The sequence below is a fragment of the Polypterus senegalus genome, chromosome 1 (assembly GCF_016835505.1).
Source record: "Polypterus senegalus isolate Bchr_013 chromosome 1, ASM1683550v1, whole genome shotgun sequence".
In the NCBI taxonomy this organism is placed as follows: domain Eukaryota; kingdom Metazoa; phylum Chordata; class Cladistia; order Polypteriformes; family Polypteridae; genus Polypterus; species Polypterus senegalus.
The window spans coordinates 45,556,927-45,579,787 of NC_053154.1; the positions used below are offsets into that span (position 1 = coordinate 45,556,927).

The 22,861-nt window shown below is 40.9% G+C and overlaps 1 protein-coding gene across 5 annotated transcripts in view; it reads right to left on the bottom strand.

Annotated features, from left to right (window-relative positions):
* Positions 1–22,861, bottom strand: part of LOC120525881 — a 230,825-nt gene that overhangs the window by 94,498 nt on the left and 113,466 nt on the right. For all 5 annotated transcript variants that reach the window (XM_039748569.1, XM_039748552.1, XM_039748562.1 and 2 more), the window contains one exon: positions 11–139. In XM_039748569.1, the coding sequence (XP_039604503.1) occupies positions 11–139 (129 nt within the window). The remainder of the gene's footprint in view (positions 1–10; positions 140–22,861) is intronic.

Sequence of the window (22,861 nt, forward strand, 5' to 3'; positions counted from 1 at the left end):
GTACCCTCACCTTCACAATTAACTCTATCAGCGCTGAGTCGGTAGCCAGGCCTGCAGAAACAGGTGAAGCTGCCAATGGTGTTCTGGCATGACTGCTGGCAAAGACGTTTGTCTCTTTTCCGCTGGCACTCATTAAAATCTAGGGGATAAAAAGACAAAACTTTAACTTGCACCATCTATTAAAAGATATAACAGATGTAGAGTACTTTGCTGATCTTTACGGCAGCAGGTTTTAGGTAGCAGAACTGGACTTCAGCTTATTAATTCATCCTAACATCAATTTACTGAACTCACTGTTTCAAATTAGTGGTGTGGGAAGCTGGAGCCAATACAAACTCCACATAGCTGATTTGAGTAGGTATGGGTAACGACAGGATATGGTGTGGGGCGCTGATGTCCCTTAGGGTTTAGTTCTGTCAATGAAATTCCTGATTTACCTTACTTACTGTATGTCTGCATCTTTATATCACTCTGGTATACAGTATATTGGGCACGGCACTAACTCCACTTACTAGTACACCTTTGTGATGCTTCAGAAAGACATCCTGAAATATTAACTAGAAACAAGGAGGAGACATCCTGGCCATGCACTCTGTACATTGTGTCAGACAGAAAGGGTGGAACGTTTACAACACATACCAAGAAGGCATTCTAGAACTTGCATGCCCTGTTGAAAAAGACTTCCATTCTTGTGATTTGAGGACCTTGCTAGAAACGCCAAAGAGAGAACATTAGAACAATCTTGACAAGAACAGGCCATTCAGCTCAACAAAGCTCCCCAGTCCTATCCACTTAGTTCTTCCAAAAAAACATCAAGTCGAGTTTTGAAAGTCCCTAACGTCTTTCTGTCTATCGCACTACTTGGTAGCTTATTACAGCTGTCTATCATTCTTTGTGTAAAGAAAAAGTCCTAATATTTGTGCAAAATCTACACTTAACAAGATTCCAACTGTGTTCACGTGTTCTTGATGAACTCATTTTAAACTAACAGTCTTGATCCACTGTACTAATTCCCTTCATAATTTTAAACACTTCAATCATGGCACCTCTAAATCTTCTTCTGCTGAAACTGTAAAGGCTCAGCTCTTTTAATCTTTTCTAATAATTCAAACCCTGTAGACCTGGAATCAGCCTAGTCGCTCTTCTCTGGACCTTTTCTAGAGCTGCTATGTCCTTTTTGTAGTCTGGAGACCAAAACTGCACACAGTACTCAAGATGAGGCCTCACCAGTGCATTATAAAGGTTGAGCAGAACCTCCTTGGACTTGTACTCCACACATCGTGCTATAAAACCTCACATTCTGTTTGCATTCTTAATGGCTTCTGAACACTGTCTGGAAGTTGATAGCTTAGAGTCCACTATGACTCCTAAATCCTTCTCTTAAGATGTACTTTTGATTTTCAGACCTCTCATTGTGTATTCAAACCTAACATTTTTACTTCCTGTGTGTAATACTTTACATTTACAGACATTAAATTTCATTTGCCACTAATCTGCCCAAGCCTGTATGCTATCCAAGTCCTTCTGTAATGATATAATGGATTCCAAATTATCTGCTAATCCACCTATCTTGGTATCATCTGCAAACTTAACCAGTTTGTTACTTATATTCCTATCTAAATCATGTATACAGTATATATTAAACATAGCAGCGGCCCCAGCACTGACCCCTGTGGAACACCACTCTTAACATCAGCCAATTCTGATGAGGTTCCTCGCACCATCACCCTCTGCTTCCTGTGTCTGAACCAATTCTGCACCCATCTAAAAACAACACCCTAAACTCCCACTTCTTTTAGTTTGATGCCCAACCTCTCATGGGGTACCTTATCAAATACTCTCTGAAAGTCAAGAAAAATAATATCATATGCTCCACTTTGATCACATTCTTTTGTTGCCTCCTCATAGAATTCCAGCATATTAGTAAAACACGACCTCCCTCTTCTGAACCCATTCTGACTGTTCAGAATAACTCCTGTCCTTGCCATGTGCTATTCAATCTTATCCTTAATAATTCCTTCCATTCATTTTCCTGTGATGCATGTTAAGCTTAATGGCCTATAGTTGCTTGGATCTGCCCTGTCACTCTTTTTAAATAATGGGATGATATTTGCCATTTTCCAGTCCTTTGGAATCTCTCCAGTGCACGGTGACTTCCTAAAAATATGCGTCAAGGGTTTATATATATACTCTCTAGCCACTTTAAGAACTGAAGGATAATATTATCTGGTCCTTGTGATTTATTTAGTTTCAGCTTACTTAATCTGAGCAGTACTTCTCCTTCTACAATGTCCTAATCCTTCAGTACCTCCTTAGTAGTCGCGTTTACCTCTGGGAGGTTATCTACTTGCTCACTTGTGAACATCTCAGAAAAATGTAAGTTTAGGGCATTCACTATTTAATTTCTGTATGTTTTAATTCCCCTTTATTGTTCCTGATGCACTTCACCTCCTACTTGACTGACCTTTTACTACTAAAATACTGAAGAATCTCTTAGGGTCTTCTTTTGCCTTATCTGCTATATTCCTCTCCAACTGTCTTTTAGCCTCCCTGATATCTTTCTTAATGGTTGCCCTCATGTTCTCATACGCTCTACGATTCACTTTGCAGGAACACACTTTAAAATGTGTATTGCACATGTCATAATTAGATCTAAGGTCCAGACAAGTGACCCCTTATGATATATGAGAAATATTCCTGAGCATCAAGAGCACTATAAAAACAGTATGAGATAACACTAATGAGCGGTATAAAGACCAGCACGGTCTGAAACAATGGCAAGCCAAATACACATAGCGACAGAGAACATAGTGGAACTCAGCCAAGTCATGTCAAAGGTCTTCTAGCACACCTGTAACCTGCATTAGTAAGGCAGCCTCAATCAGGCAAGTTTTTAATTCCAATGATGGTAATCAATTCACAAGACTTATGAGAAAATCTGGGACTCCTACATGTCATGTTACGAAAACACTCTTTAACATTTATCCCACAAAACATCAAAATCAAATATGATTTTCATACCAAAGACTGAAGTCCCTTAGGATATGTAAGTGAGAAACTGTACAAAACCTGTCAAAATCTGAAATGTTAATAAGAAGCAGTGTAACGATTTTTAGGAACATTTACTTCTCCTCAACTTTGTATTCTTAAGCAATTTCTTTACATTTTTTTTGTGATATGCTCAATGTAATTGCTTATCTGGATAAATACTTCTTCTTGTAGTATGTGAAACTGACTTCATGCTGGGTACAGCAAGCCTGTTTCTGGCTGAGAGGCTGGACAAATTGGTCCTGCAGTATTCTCTATACTCTTGGGTAAGTGTGTGCATATGTAAACTGAACTTTCCAGTTTAGTGATTGAGCTTGAAGGTCATCACCCTTAAGTCTATTTTGTGGAGAAATGCTTTTAAAAATATTGCTACTTCTTCTAAAATCAGGAACTTGCACTTTATAATTACTAGACTCAAGCAATCCAGGGCTCAGATGCTACATAGGGATGCAGACAAGGCTAACACCCTGAAACAATTTTAATGGGCTTCCTCTCCACTGCCACCTTTTTCCAATGACCAGTCTCCTCACACCATCTCTAGTACATCAGCAACTTCTACCACATCACATGGAATGGCCAGTGACCAGTCCATCACTTGGACAATCGCTATTGGCTGTCCATAACTTAAGATCAAGTAAGAAGACAACTGAGGGAGCTACACACAGGAAAAGCCCCTGAACCAAATGGAGTCAGTCATCAAGTTCTTAAGGCCTGTTGTGTCCAACGTTATGGTATCCTCTGTCACCCGTTATGTCTGTCCCTAAGGCTCCAGAAAGTTCTGCTGCTACAGAAAACATCCTGCTTTGTTCCTGTTCCAGAGAAGCCAGGTACCATTCTCCACCTAATGACAACAGAGCAGTGGCACTTACGTCTCACATCATGAAGAGCTTTAAGAGACTGGTCCTGAACTATATGAGTCCTTATGTGGTAAACTATTTGGTCTCACTGCAGTTTGCCTATCAGAAAAAGATTGGAGTGGAGGATGCAATTATCCATCCTTTTGTTGTCTTAAAGGTAGCTGCAGTAAAAAAATGATCAGGAATGCATTGTTCATAAGACAATCTTGATTTTCACCAAAAAGCCAAGTAGGACCACTCTAAATTTCACTCACTTTCGTTCTCAAAACAGCCTCAATTCTTCATAGCCTGTTTTCCACAAGATGTTGGAAACATTCCCTTAAGATTCTGGTCCATGTTCACATGATTGTGTCATGCAATTTCTGTAGGCTTTGTGATGTGGTGCATTATCAAGATGTAAGTAGCTCTTAGAAGATGGGAAAATTGTGGTCATGAAAGACAAACATGGTCAGCAACAATACTCAAACAGTCTGTGGCATTCAGTTGATGATTGATTGGTATTATTGGGCCCAATGTAGGCCAAGAAGGCATTCTCCACATCATTACACCACCACCAACAGCCTGAACAGTTGACACAAGGCAGGTTAGGTGCTTGGATTCATGCTTTTTGGCATCAAATTATGATCCTGCCTTCTGTATTGCTCAATTGAAACCAGGTTACATTTTTCTAGTCTTCAGCTATCCAGCTTTGGTGAGCCTGTGCCCACTGCAGCCTCAGCTTTCTGCCCTTTGCTTACAGGAGGGGGCCCTGACCTAGTCTTCTGCTGTTATAGCCCACCCATCTCAAAGTTTGACATGTTGTGGATTCTGACTTGCTTTTCTGGTCACCACAGTTGAACAAAATGGTTCCCTGAGTTACTTTAGCCGGTTAGCTCAAACCTGTCTGGCCATTCATTTCTGACCACTATCATCAACAAGCAGTTTCCATCCACAGAACTCCTGCTCACTGGATGTTTTTTGCCTTTCACACTATTCTGAGTAAACAATTGTGATGGAAAGCAAGCAAGTCCCAAACCGAACACACACAGATTCCCAGGTTCAAATGATTGATGGTTTTAGTGTCCAATTCCTCAGTTAAGCACCAAGTACTAAGCACAAGCAGAAAACAAAAGTAATCGTTCTTCCAATCACCACATGATCCCTCTCCTCTCACCACTGTACTGCCCTCCTCCAGTTGAGTGTAGCTCCATGTCCTCCCAGCTCCGTCTCACCTGGACAAGTGAGTGTGGTCCTTTTTATTAAGGACCTGGGAGTGTTTCCTTTGTCAGTGCTACTGCCTGATGGAAGTACTTCTGGGTCATATAGAATTCCCATATTTTGTGGAGCGCATCACTTGAGGCACCCATGGAGCCTAGCAGGGCTGTGCTGCCAGACTACAACTCCCAGAATTTCCTGCAGAGTCCTGAATGAGCACCAATAATGAGGGCTGCTGCCATCTAGCACTTGGGAGGAATAAACATTCCCCAGTGTCAGTTCTTCCCTGTCTTCTTCTTCTGTTGTGGCCAGGGAAGGTATGAATGTCTGTGCATTTATTTGGGGTTTTCCACCCAGGTAAGGAACCGTTCATTCTGACTGGGATGTCCATTCACCCTTTAGGGCTGCCTAGTCCTGGTGCAACCGCATATCCTTGCTTGGACAGGGTGCCTTTATGTTCCCACAGAGCATCCTGTCCAGGTAAGGGATCTTCTGGACTCCTCACCGGGGTGCTCATCCCATCCTGTGTGCCTCCTACACCATACAGACTCTTCTGTGCGAAAATTCTAGTAGATCAGCAGTTACAGACATTCTCAAATTAGCCTGTCTAGCACCAACAATCATGCCACAGTCAGCCCAATGACTGAGATCACATATTTTCCCCATTTTGGTGTTTGCTGTAAACATTAAATGCTGCTTCTGGATGATTTTATGCATTGTGCTGCTGCCACATGATTGGCTAATTAGATAATTGAAAGGATAAGCAGGTGTGTTCAGTGAGTGCATATGGCTGTACTTTACAGACAGTAGCACTATATGGCAGGGTGGTGGCTCAGAGGCTAGGGTTCTGCACTGGCAATCAGAAGGTTGCCGGTTCAAATCCTGTAAATGCCAAAAGGGACTCTGCTCAGCAAGGCCCTTAACCTGCAATTGCTGAGCGCTTTGAGTAGTGAGAAAGCACTTTGAGCTACATTTTTTTGTATGAATATGTGCTATATAAATAAATGTTGATTGATTGATTGAAAAGCACTATATAAATGCAAAGAATCATTATTATTATTACAACAATCAGACCAGGCACCGGCACCTATTGTCTGATTGATCATTGCGGTGTGAAAGGGTTGTGAATGCTGCATGTCACCCCTCTCTGATAGAAAACACTTTCATTTAATGGCTGGAGCCCTTGCAAGTTATTTTAAAGGACAGACTAGAAGGTTCAACTAGCAAAAGTGTAATGAGAGCCCGGAAAATACATGAGAAGTAACAGCAAGATGGAGACCACTCCGTACACTAAATTCATGTCAGTGATACACTCTGGAAGATGTATAATCTGCATTGATAAGGTGTTATTTTAATTTCAGTAACTGAAATTTTGCCAAGATATTTCCAGCAGGGATGTGTATGAGGAGCCGCACCAAGACAGTCTATAAGCTGCACGTGTTGTATCCAAGCGATGGAGAAAGAAAACCCAGAACACTTACAGTCAGGTCAGAGGAACACTGAATAACATATGCAACCTGCACCTGAGACAATTGTAATTTCAAAGAGAAAGAAAGGAGAACTGGAAAACCCACAAGAGACAAATGAGGAAAGATCAGGCACTTTAAAGAGAGAGTTTAAAATATTTATAGTATAGACACAAGTGCTGAATTATGATTGGCACACAGCAAAAGACAGGGGAAGCGTCCAAAAAATGAGTCTGCACACTGCAGAGAGGTGAGACAACTGTTTGGGTGTCACTCTAAGCGGTCTGGTTCTCCTCTAACGCTTTGATATCTCCAATCCATAATAGTGCGGCAGCATTCCCCAAACAAAGCCCATCTGTTGCTTGTTTCCAATTCAGGTAATAAATCTGAGTCCGGGACAATATTTATCGCTTGCAGATGAATTTCTGCTCTGTAAAAGAGCTCTTCTCAAAGCCAAGAAGAAAGCTGCTCAGCTGCAGATCAGACCTGGGGATGTTCCAGGCACAGAAGCGGGCAGCCAGGGCGGACTGGGGGAAGTTCCAAAATCAGAAGCACAGCTTCTTGTGGGCCTGGGAACATGTCAGGAATAGGAACACACAGCTGTGCGCTCCTGGAAATGTTCTAGCAGTCTGGTGTTGTATGGAAACCGGGAAAGTGTGACATCATCGCCAAGCAGGGAGCATTCCAGTATTAGAAGCATGGACTCTGGAATTTTGTGAAGCAGGCATTGTAAGCCAAACTAGGGTTGTAAATGTGACGATATTTTAGTGGACTGGTCTAAGAAAACCACTAAATTCAACACAGGGGTCCACAGTCCATCCTGTCTATATGAGGTACAAAGCAGGAACAAAGCAGACTGTTGCATGCCACTGATAAACTTGCACCAATTAAACTGAACTGATGATATAAAAGCAGTAGTGCTAAATACTCTGTCATCCTTTTTTGCACTAAAATAACAATAATAATTCTTTACATTTATATTGCGCTTTTCTCACTACTTAAAGCACTTTAAATAGTTAGTGGGTAGCCACTTCAACTACCGGTAATGTGCCTAATTTACCTAGATGATGTGACGGCAGCTATTTTGGCACCAGTATGCTCACCACACATTAGCTGTTAGGTGGAGAAGGGGTGAGAGATAATTAGCAAGCTAGAGACAGGGGATGATTAGCAAGCCAGAATGACTAGGCCGTGGTGGGCAATTTAGACAGGACATCAGGATACACCCTACACTTTTTGAGGGATACCCAGGGATCTTTAATTACCACAGAGAGTCAGGACCTCAGTTTTTCATCTCTTTTGAAGAACAACACCATTTTTACAGCACAGTGTCCCTGTCACTATACCGGGTCCATATTCAGACCACATGGTAACACCTCTTCCAGCAGCAAACCAACCTTTTCCTGGTTGGTGTCCCATCCAAGTACTGGTTGGGCCAGAATATGCTTAGCTTCAGATGGATTACCTGTTCTGAAGTGCATGTGGTATGACTGCTGGCAAAGTATTGATGAAAACACAGCAGGGGCCATGGAAGTCTATAAGTAATTGTGAAATCAGTCGATGTTCAGTCAATAAAAGAATCAACTCGCTGCGGCAAGCAGACAAATACACTGCAGACTATTAAAACTGAAACACCAAGAAAAACAGTGTCATGTTGGTCTGAATTTTGCAGGATGGATAGGTCATGGTAGAGAGTGAAATATTTACAAGTGCGGTATATATACAAATGAAAATGATGTGTGTGTCATGGCCTATAGACTTTCCCACAGTGGGTTTAAAAGGCTCCTGCAGAGAAAACCTCATGGAGAGACTGCTGGCAATTGGTATACATTTAGGCACCAAAAAGATGACAGCCACAAGTCCAGCTCCTACACTTTGAGCAAGGGAGACAAGTCCTGGTTCAATTGACTGCACCATAATGAATAGATCCATGAATGGATGTATTGCAACAAAATGTCCCTGGGGGCATGCATTTTGCAGAGGCATACTGGCCCAGCACCAGAGGTTATGATGTAGGGTACCACTGGATTCCACTCCCATTCCTGCCTAATGCACATTACTAGTACTTCATTACTAGGCAGCAACATATCTACAAAGGGTCCTCTGTGCCATATTCCAACAGAGCAATGCTCAACCACATGTAGCATGAATGCCCTGGATGTCCACCATGTGCAACTTCTCTGACTCACACATTTCTAGGATTTGTCCCCAAGCTGAGCATGTCTAGGACATGGTTGAATGATGACTGGCATGGCAGAGACTCACGGATAAACTTTGAGCACATATAGAGGCTGCATAGCATACATCTCTTCCTATGCATGCCAGATGGCATACATTCTATTATTGCCACCTGTGGATATGCCAAATACTGATTATTGTGCATGAACAATCTGAACTTGTAATAATGTACACCATGTATCCATATCAGTTTGAAATCAAATGTCCAGTGTTAACGGCTAGCAGTGTACTAACTCCAAGTGTTTTTGTTGATGAATATTTTTGAGTCTGGGGAATGAAAAGCTTTATAAATAAACCAGTAGAGGAACTCATAGTCAGAAGTCAATAACTACAAAACACAAAAGGTACTAGTAGTCAAGACACTGAAACAAAAATTGTGGCCAAAAATAAATAAAAAAAAAACCTGGCTTGTTTTGCAAGTTTCTCCAAAGCTTGCACACTAAACTCTGCAAATTGCCATCATGCATATGAATTTCACAAGAATGTCATGCATCGCAACACCAGCAAGGCTTTTGATGGCCGACTCCAGTAGCACTCAACAACAACATAGCAGTGTAATGATGCAGCAGAAATAATAATAAGTTAACATGAAAAATAATGAAGCCAACAGAGCACCAAGTAACACACAGTGACTCATGCAGTTTTAAATCATCATCAAGACACAACCATTTCTCATGTTTTGAGGTATTCTGACACTGGCATTTGACAAATAGGTATCATCAGTGCATATAGTAAAGAGTGATTTTAAAAAAAGGATCAAATTGAATGAAACACAACTAAAAATGTGAGGAAGAAAGGGCAGGTTATCCAATTTGCCGTACAGTGCCTATAAAAAGCTCCAAGTTTTCAAATTTATTATTATACAATATTGAATCACAGAGGATTTAATCTGGATGTTTTGAAACTAATCAATAGAAAATGGCTCTTTAATGTCAAATGAAAACAGATCTTTGCAACATAACCTAAATTAATTACAAATACAAAACATATCTGCACATGCGGACACTGCCATTTTTCCACATTCTTCTTTGCAAAGCTGCTCAGACTCTGTCAGGTTGCATGGTGATCATGAGTGGACAGCCTTTTTCAAGCCCAGCCACAAGTTCTCAATTGGATTGGGATCTGGACTCTGACTTGGCCACTCCAGGACATTCACATTGTTGTTTTTAAGCCATTCCTGTGTAGCAGCTTTGGTTTTATACTTGGGGTTGTTGTCTTGCTGGAAAACAAACATCTCTAAACTCAGCATATGTAGCATCTCACTAATTCAGAGCTGTCAGAGGACTCCAAGTGACCTCCCTCACTGGTCTTCTTCTTGCACACTCACTCAATTGTTGTGGGTGACCCACTCCAGGAGAATTTACAGCCACACTTAACTGGATTTAACTGGACACCAAGGGATATTCATCGATTTGAATATCTTCTTGAGTTCATACCCAAGCTTTTCACTCACCTTTTCAAAGAGATGCTTGGAATGTTCTTCATTGTATAGCTTAGGCCACCATACTGACTCACTGGCCCTTCTAGATAAGGTGCATTACATTTCAATCAACTGAAACTCCAGACAGGTGGTCTCCATTGAACAAATTATGGGGCTTGTAAAACCAATTGGCTGCAGCAGTAATGATTTAGGTGTGTCATACTTATGCAATCAATTTTTTTTTGTATTTTATAATAGTTATTAACAGTGTTGTGAATTAACTAGTTCAAAAGAGCGCATTCATTGTACAAGCTAATATTTCTAAGAATGGTGAACTTAATGTAATGTATTTGCAAGTGAAGAACTTGAGCGTGAGCTAGTTAGTTTTATGTGAAATTCTGGATCTGGTTTAGGTCCAGATTAAACATTTTGCCTTACCCTGTAATGTAGGGGTGGATCCGAATCCGAATACAGTATTCAGATAAGAACAAATAGTGGATTTTTAAGAATATTTATTTGTACAAATTTTTTGCCATTTATTTGTGTTCGGAAAAAATAACGTAAAACCAAATAGACACTGTCTGTGTCTGCCTGCTTGTACTTAAGCTGCACCCCGCTGACACAAGCATGCGGTGAAGCTCCGCTTTGCTTTTAGGAAAATGTAGTACTTCGTGAGGCCAGTTTATATTTTTCCCCGTTGGACACGCAATACGTGACACGAATTTTGACTGGCAGCGTAATAGATTAGTTCACCTACACACTGGTTCCATAGTCACCATTTGTGTCACATGGTTTGAAATAGAGCGGTAATTTATCCGGGAGGATGTTAGCATATATGGTTATACGTGTTTGTTGCTGGGTATAACTCAATAAATTGTATTTAAATAAAAAAGTCTTTATAATTATTGTATTTTATTCAAGAACACTGTACTAGCCTAATATAAGGCATGCAAAATTGAAAAAGTAAACTAATGGTTAATTTATTCTCACTCCTTAAAAAATACAAAATGAACTGAACACGAACTAGTTCAAAATTGAAATGGTGAATTATGAACGTGAATTTATTAATTTTAATTTATGTGAACTGAACTTTGAGCTAGTTCTTGAGAGGTGTGAACTTGCACAACACTGGTAATTAATTTAGATTATTTTACAGAGGTCTGTATTTATTTTGATATTTTCTGTTAATAAGAGTCAGTTCAATGTTGTGTAACAATAAAATGTGAAAACTTCCAAGTGCGTAAATACTTTTATAGGCAGTGTAGATGGACTCATGTAGACATTAGGAAAAGAGCTTTAAAGAACAGGCCCCTCTGTTTAAAACCTGGGTATCAATAAAGATTAAGTGCATCACGATCTAAATGAATGTTAAAGAGAACACAGTAAACACAAGAGAATTCTAAAGCATGAAAGTCAACGTTAGTGCACAAATGACAGACATTTGGGTTTTAGAGGTAGAATATCAACATATGCTGGTGTGTGAATTTACAAGAATGGGAGAGTGGGTCATTCTCGTAATTAAATGTTGTATAATGACAAAGAAAATGCAACAGTAAGCTGCAGTTTACAAGGAGCTACAGCCCACACCACAGTTGTAATGAATTGAACTAGAACCATTATATCAGAGAAAAAAATGAGATACTCTTATAAAAGTCCATGAGTCATGGGGACATAATGGTGAGCAACTACCCAACAAGGGCCAGAGAATGACTGACAGAGTAATACGATTTTTAGACCTCTAGAGATGCAACCCCAAGAACCATGCTAACAGCAGAGGGTGTCAGACAATACACAGAAATTAATAAAGTTTCTGATCTTTCTTTTATTTTTGTAACTTAATTAGTAATACTGCGGTGGGTTGGCACCCTGCCCAGGATTGGTTCCTGCCTTGTGCCCTGTGTTGGCTTGGATTGGCTCCAGCAGACCCCCGTGACCCTGTGTTTGGATTCAGCGGGTTGAAAAATGGATGGATGGATAATTAGTAATATGAATAAATACAAACAATTGGTTCTAATTGGAGGTCAAGTTGTTAAAGAAGGTTTGACAAAAAACATTTGGAAAACTAGGAAACCATTTAATCAAATTCAAGGATCATTATTAGTCTATCATGACAGGACCAGTGCGAAACAACTGTGGAAAAGGTGCCAGTCTACAATCAATGAAACAGATTAACCAGTCATGCCCATCTTTTGGAACAAGGCCAAAGTAACAAGTAATCAGACACTAAGATAATGCTGTCCACCTTAACTTCCATGTAGCCTTGGTGTAAACTAAGGAAAGAAAAGCCATAGAATTCTAATAATAATATGAGGGGATGTCCTAAAACAGGGCAGCACGGTGGCGCAGTGGTAGTGCTGCTGCCTTGCAGTAAGGAGACCTGGGTTTGCTTCCCGGGTCCTCCCTTCGTGGAGTTTGCTTGTTCTCCCCGTGTCTGCGTGGATTTCCTCCGGGTGCTCCAGTTTCCTCCAACAGTCCAAAGACATGCAGGTTAGATGCATTGGCAATCCTAAATTGTCCCTGGTGTGTGCTTGGTGTGTGGGAGTGTGTGTGCCCTGCAGTGGGCTGGCGCCCTATCCGGGGTTTGTTCCTGCCTTGCACCCTGTGCTGATTGGGATTGGTTCCAGCAGACCCCAGTAATTGTATGTTAGGATATAGCGAGTTGGACAATGACTGACTGTCCTAAAACATAAATAACAACACCAAATAATGTGGGTTGAGGCTCAGGGCCCAATTTACGTATTTGGGATTTAGGATAATAACACAGGAAAGTCAGATATCCTAATAGAAATTAAGATGTTCTTGATTTTAAGGAGAAAATCAATGCTCTTTAATAAAATTTTGCCCTTTATAAATCACAATCATCTTATAAATGTGCGTATGTGAACATGCCATAAACCCCATCCAGTTGACTTCCTGAAACAATCATATATGGACTATGGTAATCAATCTCATACATATGCAATGAAGATGTTGCCAGCTTTCATTGGCTGGTAGAGCACCTTCTTACACCATTAACACCTGCATTTATGTAAGATTTGTGTAAGATGCTGCAGATGTTCTACCAGACGGTTGTGGCGAGTGCCCTCTTCTACGCGGTGGTGTGCTGGGGTGGCAGCATAAAGATGAAAGACGCCTCACGCCTGGACAAACTTGTTAAGAAGGCAGGCTCCATTGTAGGATTAAAGTTGGACAGTTTAACATCTGTGGCAAAGCAACGGGCATTAAGCAAACTCCTGTCAATCATGAAGAATCCACTGCATCCACTGAACAGTGTCATCTCCAGGCAGAGGAGTAGCTTCAGTGACAGACTTTTGTCACCGCCCTGCTCCACTGACAGACTAAAGAGATCGTTCCTCCCCCACACTATGCGACTCTTCAATTCCACCCGGGGGAGTAAATGCGAACATTAATTTTATTTGATTTTTTTTTCATTTTTATTACTATTTAATTTAATATTGTTCCTTTGTATCAGTATACTGCTGCTGGATTATGTGAATTTCCCCTTGGGATTAATAAAGTATCTATCTATCTATCTATCTATCTATCTATCTATCTATCTATCTATCTATCTATCTATCTATCTATCTATCTATCTATCTATCTATCTATCTATTTAGGAGTCCTATGGTGTGCTCCATATAGCACTCTAGTGCTCCTCCTCTGTGTTCTGAGGATCAGGGAAAGGTGTAAGGCATTAGCATCTGAGTGATTAGTCACTATTTCCTGATTGCTGGTACAATAAATAGTACAGGTGATATAAAACATTGAGGGTTCATCGAGTTACCTTACCAACATGCCAGTCACCACATGTCAGCTAAAGCTACTTTGCCTCAAAATAAATAAATCAGCAGGAAATGTAGGCCAACAAGTCATGATAGTTGTCAATCTCGTCTTGGCATCACAGATGGGCATTGTTAACAAATGCAGTTTCACTCTTGCTCGGTGTCCTTATGGAAATATGAGTGCAGTCAAATGACTCAATTACATTAGGGAAACTGAACACTGCAGCAAATTGCCTGTTTACATTTTTATGTTGACATGGATATATTATGCTTTATGCATGTACATCCACACAATGTGGAAACTGAATTGTAACAACTCATAAGTCGATTAATGGCTTCCAGCGTAGTCGGCATGACATGACTGAAGCTTTTCTGTTGGCCAGTACCCTGAGCGTTGACAACAGGTAGCCTACATATACTGACAAAAAAAAACAAAAAACTTTTTCAGCACTAATACACAGCATTGGCCATCTTAAAAGGGAATTAAAATAACATCTGTACATTATATGTATCACCTTTGAGGATTAATATGTTTGTCACATCAATGCACATTACAGTGGAACCTTGGATTGCGAGCATAATTTGTTCTGGAAACTTGCTTGTAGTCCAAAGCACTCGTATATCAAAATGAATTTCACCATAAGAAATAATGGAAACTCAGATGATTCGTTTCACAACCCAAAGATATTCATATAAAAATGATTAATACAAAATATAAAGTAAAATTACATAAAACCTGCACTTTACCTTTGAAATGAATCCTGGCTGGTGTGAGGGAGACGAGAGAGAGGAGGGTTATTGTGCAGGATGACTTTCACTCTAACTAATGGAATCCCTGCTATCTATTGCTATCCAATGACAGTTGCTTTTGCCTGAAGAGTCACTACACTTGGACACAAAATAATAAAATGCTTTATGCATTGTAAGGTTTCTAAACTCTTTTGGGATTCCACCTAATGGGACGACACGTGGAAGAGCATCCCAAAGCAACGGCAGGCTCCCAGAGCTGTAGCATTTTGCCGTAGAAGCGAATCTAAAAAGATCGCGGACATGCAAAAAGCGAAGGCCATTGATGGGTGCAGGGCACAGCACTACTTGGCCACTAACCTGGCCCCGACCCTGCCTGATTGCTGTGTCTGTCTATAGAAGAGTGTCAGATCCCGCTACAATAAATAACTGTGCTGTTCCTGTTTGAAACTGAATAAAGCTGGTTTTGCTAAAGTACTGAGACTCTGCCACATGTTTTGGGGTGCAAGAGAGGGACTCACACGTTACAGCACACACAGACGTGGTTACAATGCTATAGTAAACAGTATACACTCGTATGGGTGTTGACTATATGAGTGAGGCATGCCGACTGAGACGGAGCATGGGAGACAATTACCCACAATCCCACAGCGAGAGAGAGAGGAGAACCATCAGCTCAGTTTTGATCACATGACGCTCAGCAGACAAAACGTATACATACTATTCGTATTGCAAGACCTCACTCATTTACCAAGTTAAAATGTATTAAAAATTTTAGCTCGTCTTGCAAAACACTCACAGACCAAGTTCCTCGCAATCCAAGGTTTTACTGTATAATGATGACAGGATAATATGAATTATCATGCACATCATTTATCTGGTTTGGCTGCATTTCCCTACTTCATCCAGGGTGTTGTAATTTCCCACTTTATCCAAAATGCTGCATATGCATGGGCCAGTGTTGTCATAAATATATGCACATTCTTTTAAAATTCCGACTTTTCACAGAATGTTGCATATGCACATTTTGGGCCTTTTTTTGTTAACATGCAAGTTTTATAAATCTGACACCAGAAGTTGCTACCATCGAGGAACCTGGAATATTTAAGGGGCAAAAGAAAAGCATCAGGCAGATCTCATAATGTTGCCAAATTTAGTGGGCCTCTCTCACAAATGTGATGCCGGACATCCAAAGAAACTCAAATGCCAAAGATAATTTTCAAGTCCTTCCATGCCTTTCCTATAATTCCCAATCCCAATTTGATGTCACAGGGGCCGAAGCCTAAACTGAAACATTAAATAAAAGGAATCAACCAGCCATGGATGGAGCACCAGTAATTTTAAAATCAAATTTCCATGAGTTTAGTTGAAAGTGCAACAGGAGAAATGTGCAGGCAATTAAAACAAAGCATTTCTTCAAGAAACAATGGTCAAGACATGTCCGCACACTGACATTTCAATGCAATTTCAAGTAAGATAATAAAAGCAAAAAAATGTGTTTTAACATTAATTTATTAATTTATTAATTTTCAAAGCCTAACTTTTCTAGCAAAGGTCATTGGGATTGTTTAATATAACTGAAGATGACAGACATCCTTGGAGGAACTTACTGCTTTGCTTAATTAGCAGATTAGCAATGCTTAGAATAATAATTCTACTTCATTATTCATTCCCAGTTATACTAAAACAATGAATTTCTAATTGTTTCCAACTGTTTTATTTTAGAAAAAAATAAAATCAATGAAGAAAAAATAACACAACATCCTGCAGAAATGCCCACATTTTACAAGCACTACAAGGCACATTTCACTCTGAACTTTGGATGGAAACTGAATGATTAGAGAGAAGTTACGTAAGGAAGTCTCAGTTCATTGCATACTGCTTCCTAACCCCACCATGAAAAAGAAACATGACAATTGCTTTAAGAACGCATAAATCTGAACAGATCTGACAGTGTGGCAGAAAACCAATGAAATTATGAAGTGAAAATTGGCAACTTGCAAAAATACTCCAGACTTGTTATCCCCTCACTTCCAACACGTATTTTGAGTGCTTCAATAAAACACCTTGTTAACATTTAAAAGCTCGTTAAGATGTTTGATATTTAGAAAGTGTAATATTTTCAGTGGGTGGTACAGTGGTTAGCACTTCTGCTTCACTGCTCCAGGAGACATGGATCGAGTCCAGGCCAAGTTTTAATCTGTGTGGCATTGGCATGTACTTCTTGTGTCTCTGTAGGGTTTTCTCCCTCATTACAAAGCAGGCTGTTTGGTTTAATGGTTGACTGTAAACTGGTGGGTGTGTATGAGTAGCTCCTGTGGCAGACATGCCAGTTTCTGGCTTCCAGCATTGGACTTAATCAAATTATAAACAGGACAGTGTGAAGTGACATGCTTAGTTGCTAATTCCAAGACTGCATTAGGAGAAGAACTTAAATGGATAATAAACAACAAATACGACTCTTAAATATTTAACAAATTAATATGTACAATGAAAGCAGTAGTATGCATTATATTACCATTATAAAAATACGAGGTGAGACACAAAAATAACCAGATTGGTAAAAAAAATATTTATTGATGAATTACAGCATTCTAAACACTGTCACCTTCTATATAACCTCCCCCTCCCGATCTCTACATCGCTCCATTTGTATCTTCCATTGATTGAAACAGTGCTGGAAGTCTTCTTGCTTGAGGCTCTTCAACAGGCTTGCCATTTCTGTCTTCACTTCATCCATTGAAGAAAAATGTGTTCCCTTCAGGTCACTTTGATTTTCGGGAACAAGTAAAAGTCACAGAGCTAAATTGGGTGAATTGGGAGGATGATCAAGGACAGAAATGTTTTTGTCAGTCAAAAACTGCTTTACGGAAAACGCATCGTGCACGTGAGCGTTGTCTTGGTGAAGCACCCTCCCCCAGCCCCACCCCCTCAACCTGGGCATTGAACGTCTTCCACATTTTCTTGCCATTCCTTGAAATGTTTGTGCCACTCAAAAACTTGTGCGAGACAAACTGTTATCACTGTACACTGTTGTAATCATTTCATAAGTTTCTGCGGCCACATTGTTCAATTCCACGGGAAATTTGATGTTGATTCACTGTTTGATTTTTTCACCCGACATTGTAGCGGCAACTCTTGTTGCGATTGTTGTGCAAATACTGACTGGGCTATTCACAGGATATACAGTACCTAGCCAGTTTGCATTTTGAGAAGCCGTGTAGGAGGGAATATAGTTCTATGATTCATATTTGGTCGGCCTCCAGACAGTTTTCCAGGAAAGCTCCAAGCCCAGTCCGGTTAGTTTTGTGTCTCACCTCGTATATAAACAATACGGCATCATGAAGCTTTAGGCACTGTCCTCATTTAGGATATGTATGGACTCTGAAACGAAGCTCCTCCTCAGTCTCTCCGAACTTCTCTTCAGGCAGCGGTAGCATCTTCCTAACCACAGCACAGAGGAGAGGCCATTGTTGAAATGAGTAATTCCTGATTATTTTACTCACCTTGTTCCAACATTGCTTGATGTGGGTGTTCTGGAAGTTTGAGAGTGAACACCCAGTGATGTGTTCATCTGATCTCACCACTCTCTGCAGAGACTTGTGGTCCTGCTGTATACTGGTTCCAATACTTTCTGTCATGATACGTTCAATGGTGGATATGTAAAAGTTCTTTAGTATCTTGGGGCGGAGTGTTGGCTCTGAGGCTAGGGTAATTGAAAGGTTGCCCATTTGAATCCAGCAAAAAGCCCAAAGTGATTCTATTCCATTGGGTCCTTCAGTAAGGCCCTTAACCTATAATTGCTTTGTCCTGGGTATGATGTTAATCTGCAAGCAGGTCCTCCAACTTACAGGGAAAACTTGGAGGTTGGTGGCAGGATTAACACTCCAGCCACCATAAAAACAAAAAAAAACTCACACTGTTCCATTGTGGTGCTGAGTTGTCACCCGCTGCACTTGGGTCCCTATCCAGATGGTTTGTTGTGTAGTGCATGCGGCAACGTACTATCAGCGCATGCTCCCAACTCTTTAGTATCTGGGAGGACAGCCTAAAATGCCTGATGCATCTGCGGTAGTAAAGACATTGTGCTGTGACTTCTTCACCAAGGTGTCAACATGCTTGGACAAGATCAAGCGTTCTGTGATCTGAAACTGCCCATCTTCCCTACTTGAGTGTTGTTAATACCATGAGGGTGGTAGTGTCTCAGGTGTTTTCACCCAAAGTTCACAATCATCTCCTTTGTCTTGCTGTTTCTCAGGAGTAGACTTTTGTCCCAGCACCTGTGTTACTCTCCATATCATTCTGATAAGCCAACTCATTTTTGTTAAAGATCAGCAGACTTGATAATGATATTAGAGTCATGTGCAGACATGCAGTCATATGTGTGGAGAGAGTACAGTAGAGGTCTCAGAACACAGCTCTGTGGAGCCCTTGTGTTGACGATGAGGGATAATGAGGTATTACCACCCACATGAACCACCTGGAGTCTGCCTGCTAAGAAGTTAAAAATCTAGTTGCAGAGTGAGATGTTCAGATACAGGACCATAGGCTTGGATTTTATTGTGTTAAGTGCAGAAATATAGTTTATAAATAGCATTTGCACATAAATCCCTCTTTTGTTGTCCAAGTGAGCCAGGACTATATGAAGAATCAAGGTGATGGCATCACCTACTGGAGCAATATGCAAACTTAAATGGATCCAGTAATTGAAGCAGTGAAAAACGTGTAATAGTTGACATGTCTCTTGAAACACTTCATTTCTATAGGTGCTAGTGCAACGGGACGGTAGTCATTCACAATGGTTGGATGTGATTTGTTAGGCACAGGGACAAAGGTGGACTATTTAAAGCATGTTGGTATGACAGACTGGGTTAAAGAGAGATTAACTTTTACCATGAATACTGGTGCCTGCACAGATCTTAAAACCATATCCTGGAATGCCGTCTGGATCTGTTGTTATGTTATTTTATGTTATGAATGCTGTTATTTTTCTTATTCTTTTTATAAAAGAAGCCATATAATGTAAAAATGTGTGTTTTGCACACTAGATTGTTTCTCCTGATTTACATTCATCTAATTTCTTCCTTGTTTGCATCAACATTTTCAAACCTGCTTTGCTTCTAATTAACTCACATAGGTGTCTGTAGAGCTGCATCCTTGAACGTCCCTCTCACTTTTAAAGCCTAATTTGTCCATGGTGTGTATGAAGGTGGTCCCATGATGGCAGCACTGAGGATGTCACTGGAGCGAATGTCTGATGGGAGACCTGTTACACCTACATATACAGGAGAAATTCAGAGGTGCCTGTAGATAACCTGCTGACAGTTTGGTATTTTGTCCTAATCCGCTTGCCGTACCTTCGTGTATGTCTGTATACGTTTGAGTGGTGTATGGGCTCTCGATTATTGAATCTGAGCATGTAAGTTCTCTGCTGGTTAATAAAACCACGTTAACTGAATCTACTGCTTCATCATTATCATACTGGTGAACATGCAACATGGTGTCAGAAGCGACGGAATACGTACTTCGTAGTTAACGGTATATATTTTTTTTTTCGTCTCAAGTTTATTTTGTGGGTGCATTTTTGTCTCCGGTCTACAGCCGACATGGCGGAAGGATTCAGGAGGCCCGACCCGCTTGTTTTCGATGGTAATGTTGCTGAAAATTGCCGCATTTTTGAGCAAGAATATGACATGTTTATAGCGGCAGCACACTCTGACAAGCCAGCGCGCGCACAAGCCTACATATTGCTCAACTTAGCAGGCCCTGAAGCTATAGAACGGGAGCGGTCTTTTGTTTATGCGCCAGAAGTGAGAGAGCCCGGCGATGGAGGATGAGTCCTTATTCCTGCAGAATCGAAGGAGGATCCTGAGTGCCTCAAAAGGAAATTCAGAGAAATGTGCAGCCCACAAACCAACATCACGATGGAAAGACACAAGTTCAACACATGGAATCAGAGGACTGGTGAGACTGTTGAATCCTAAGTAAGTGATTTACGGATTAAAGCAAAAAGCTGCAGATTTGGTGATCTGAGTGAAGAACTAATAAGAGGCATACTAGTTTGTAGCATCAACAATGACAATTTAAGGAAAGTGCTACTGCATGACAGTGATTTAACGTTAGCAAAAGCCATATCTGTCTGCCAGATTCATGAGATGACCGAAGAGCATAATAAAACGCTTGCTTTTCCTCAACAATCTGCGACAAATGTTGATGTGCTCCAGCCCACATTTACAAGAAAGCACAGAGGAGATAAGATGAAAATACAAGGAGACAGGTCTGAAACACAGCACATCACTAACTGTACTAACTGTGGGGGCGCTCATGCTTTTAAAAAGAGTAAATGTCCAGCTTTTGGGCAGCAGCGTCATGCATGCAAAAAGTGGAATCATTTTAAGAAATGGTGCAGAGCCATTCAGCCTACTCAAAACGCAAGACACAGAAAGTCAGTTCATCATGTGGAACCAGACCAAGCTGATGACAACGGAGATGACACATTCTACGTTGATGGAATAAATCTACAATATGCAATCCATGCGACTGATGTGCATGTGGAACACAAAGAGGAAGTTTTTGTTACCATGCAGATTAATGGGATTCCTGTTGAGATGAAAGTGGACACTGGTGCTAAATGTAATGTGCTTCCCAAGAAAACAGTTAACATTATAAAACATGATAAACAAATAAAAGCGCACCCCAAGTCCGTTAACTTAGTAGCATTTGGAGGCAGCAAGATTCAAACCTCAGGTGTAATTAAGCTGCGGTGTTTTCTGCATGGACAGTCACATGTGCTATCATTCTTTGTTATTAATGAAGATGTTCAGCCAATACCGGGACTAAGTGCGTGCAGAGAAATGGGACTTGTATCATTCAGCAATGACGTCCACCAATTGAGCACGTCTGCAGATGACCTGTCACAACAGCTTATCACAGAATACAGCGACTTATTTTCTGATGAGCTAGGAAAGTTGCCAGTCACCTATCGCATGACACTGAACCCAGATGTGAAACCAGTTGTTCGCCCAGCACATCGCATCCCTTTGGCCATGAAAGACAGAGTCAAGGCAGAGCTGGACAGGATGGAGAAATTAGACGTCATTACTCCCGTCTCAGAGCCGACAGACTGGGTGTCTTCTATGGTAGCCACCAACAAGAAAGGCAAAGATGAAATCAGGATATACATAAATCCTCGAGATTTAAACACAGCTCTGAAAAGACCACACCATCCCATGCGCACAGTAGAAGAAGTGGCTGCATTAATGTCACATGCTACTGTGTTCTCTGTTTTGGATGCTAAGAACTCCTTTTGGCAGGTATCATTGGATCAGAAATCATCCATGCTAACCACCTTCAGCACTTGTTTTGGTCATTACAGGTTCCTCAGAATGCCTTTTGGTCTTAATGCTGCCAGTGAGGTGTTTCAGCAAGCCATGGAGCAGATATTCATTGGGTATCCATGTGCCATCATTGTTGATGATATACTCATTGGCGGAAGAACCATGAAAGAACATGACGACAACTTGAGAAAAGTCCTTGACCGTGCCAGAGAAGTAAACCTGCGACTAAACCCACTAAAGTGCAAATTCCGGCTGAATCAGGTCAGTTATGTTGGACACATTTTCACACGTGAGGGACTTAATGCAGACCCTTCCAAAACAGCCGCAATCAAAGAGATGCCAGTTCCAATGGATGTCCAAGCCCTGCAGAGGTTCCTGGGGATGGTCAATTATCTTGGAAAATTCATTCCAAACTTCAGCCATCTGACAGCTCCTCTGCGACAGCTCACACACAAGGACACCGAGTGGATGAGGGACACACAGCAACAGACTGCGTTTGAAGCACTTAAAGAGCACATGTCTAATCCATCTGTTCTGTCATATTATGATGTCAGCAAACCTGTGAGACTAACATGCGATGCATCACAGTATGGTCTTGGTGCAGCTTGATTACAGGAAGAGCAAACTGTAGCATATGCTTCACGTACTCTGACAGACACTGAAACCAGATATGCTCAGATAGAAAAAGAGCTACTGGCTGTTGTTTTCACATGTACAAAGTTTCATGACTACATTTATGGCGAGCCTGTGGTCGTAGAAACAGACCTTCAGC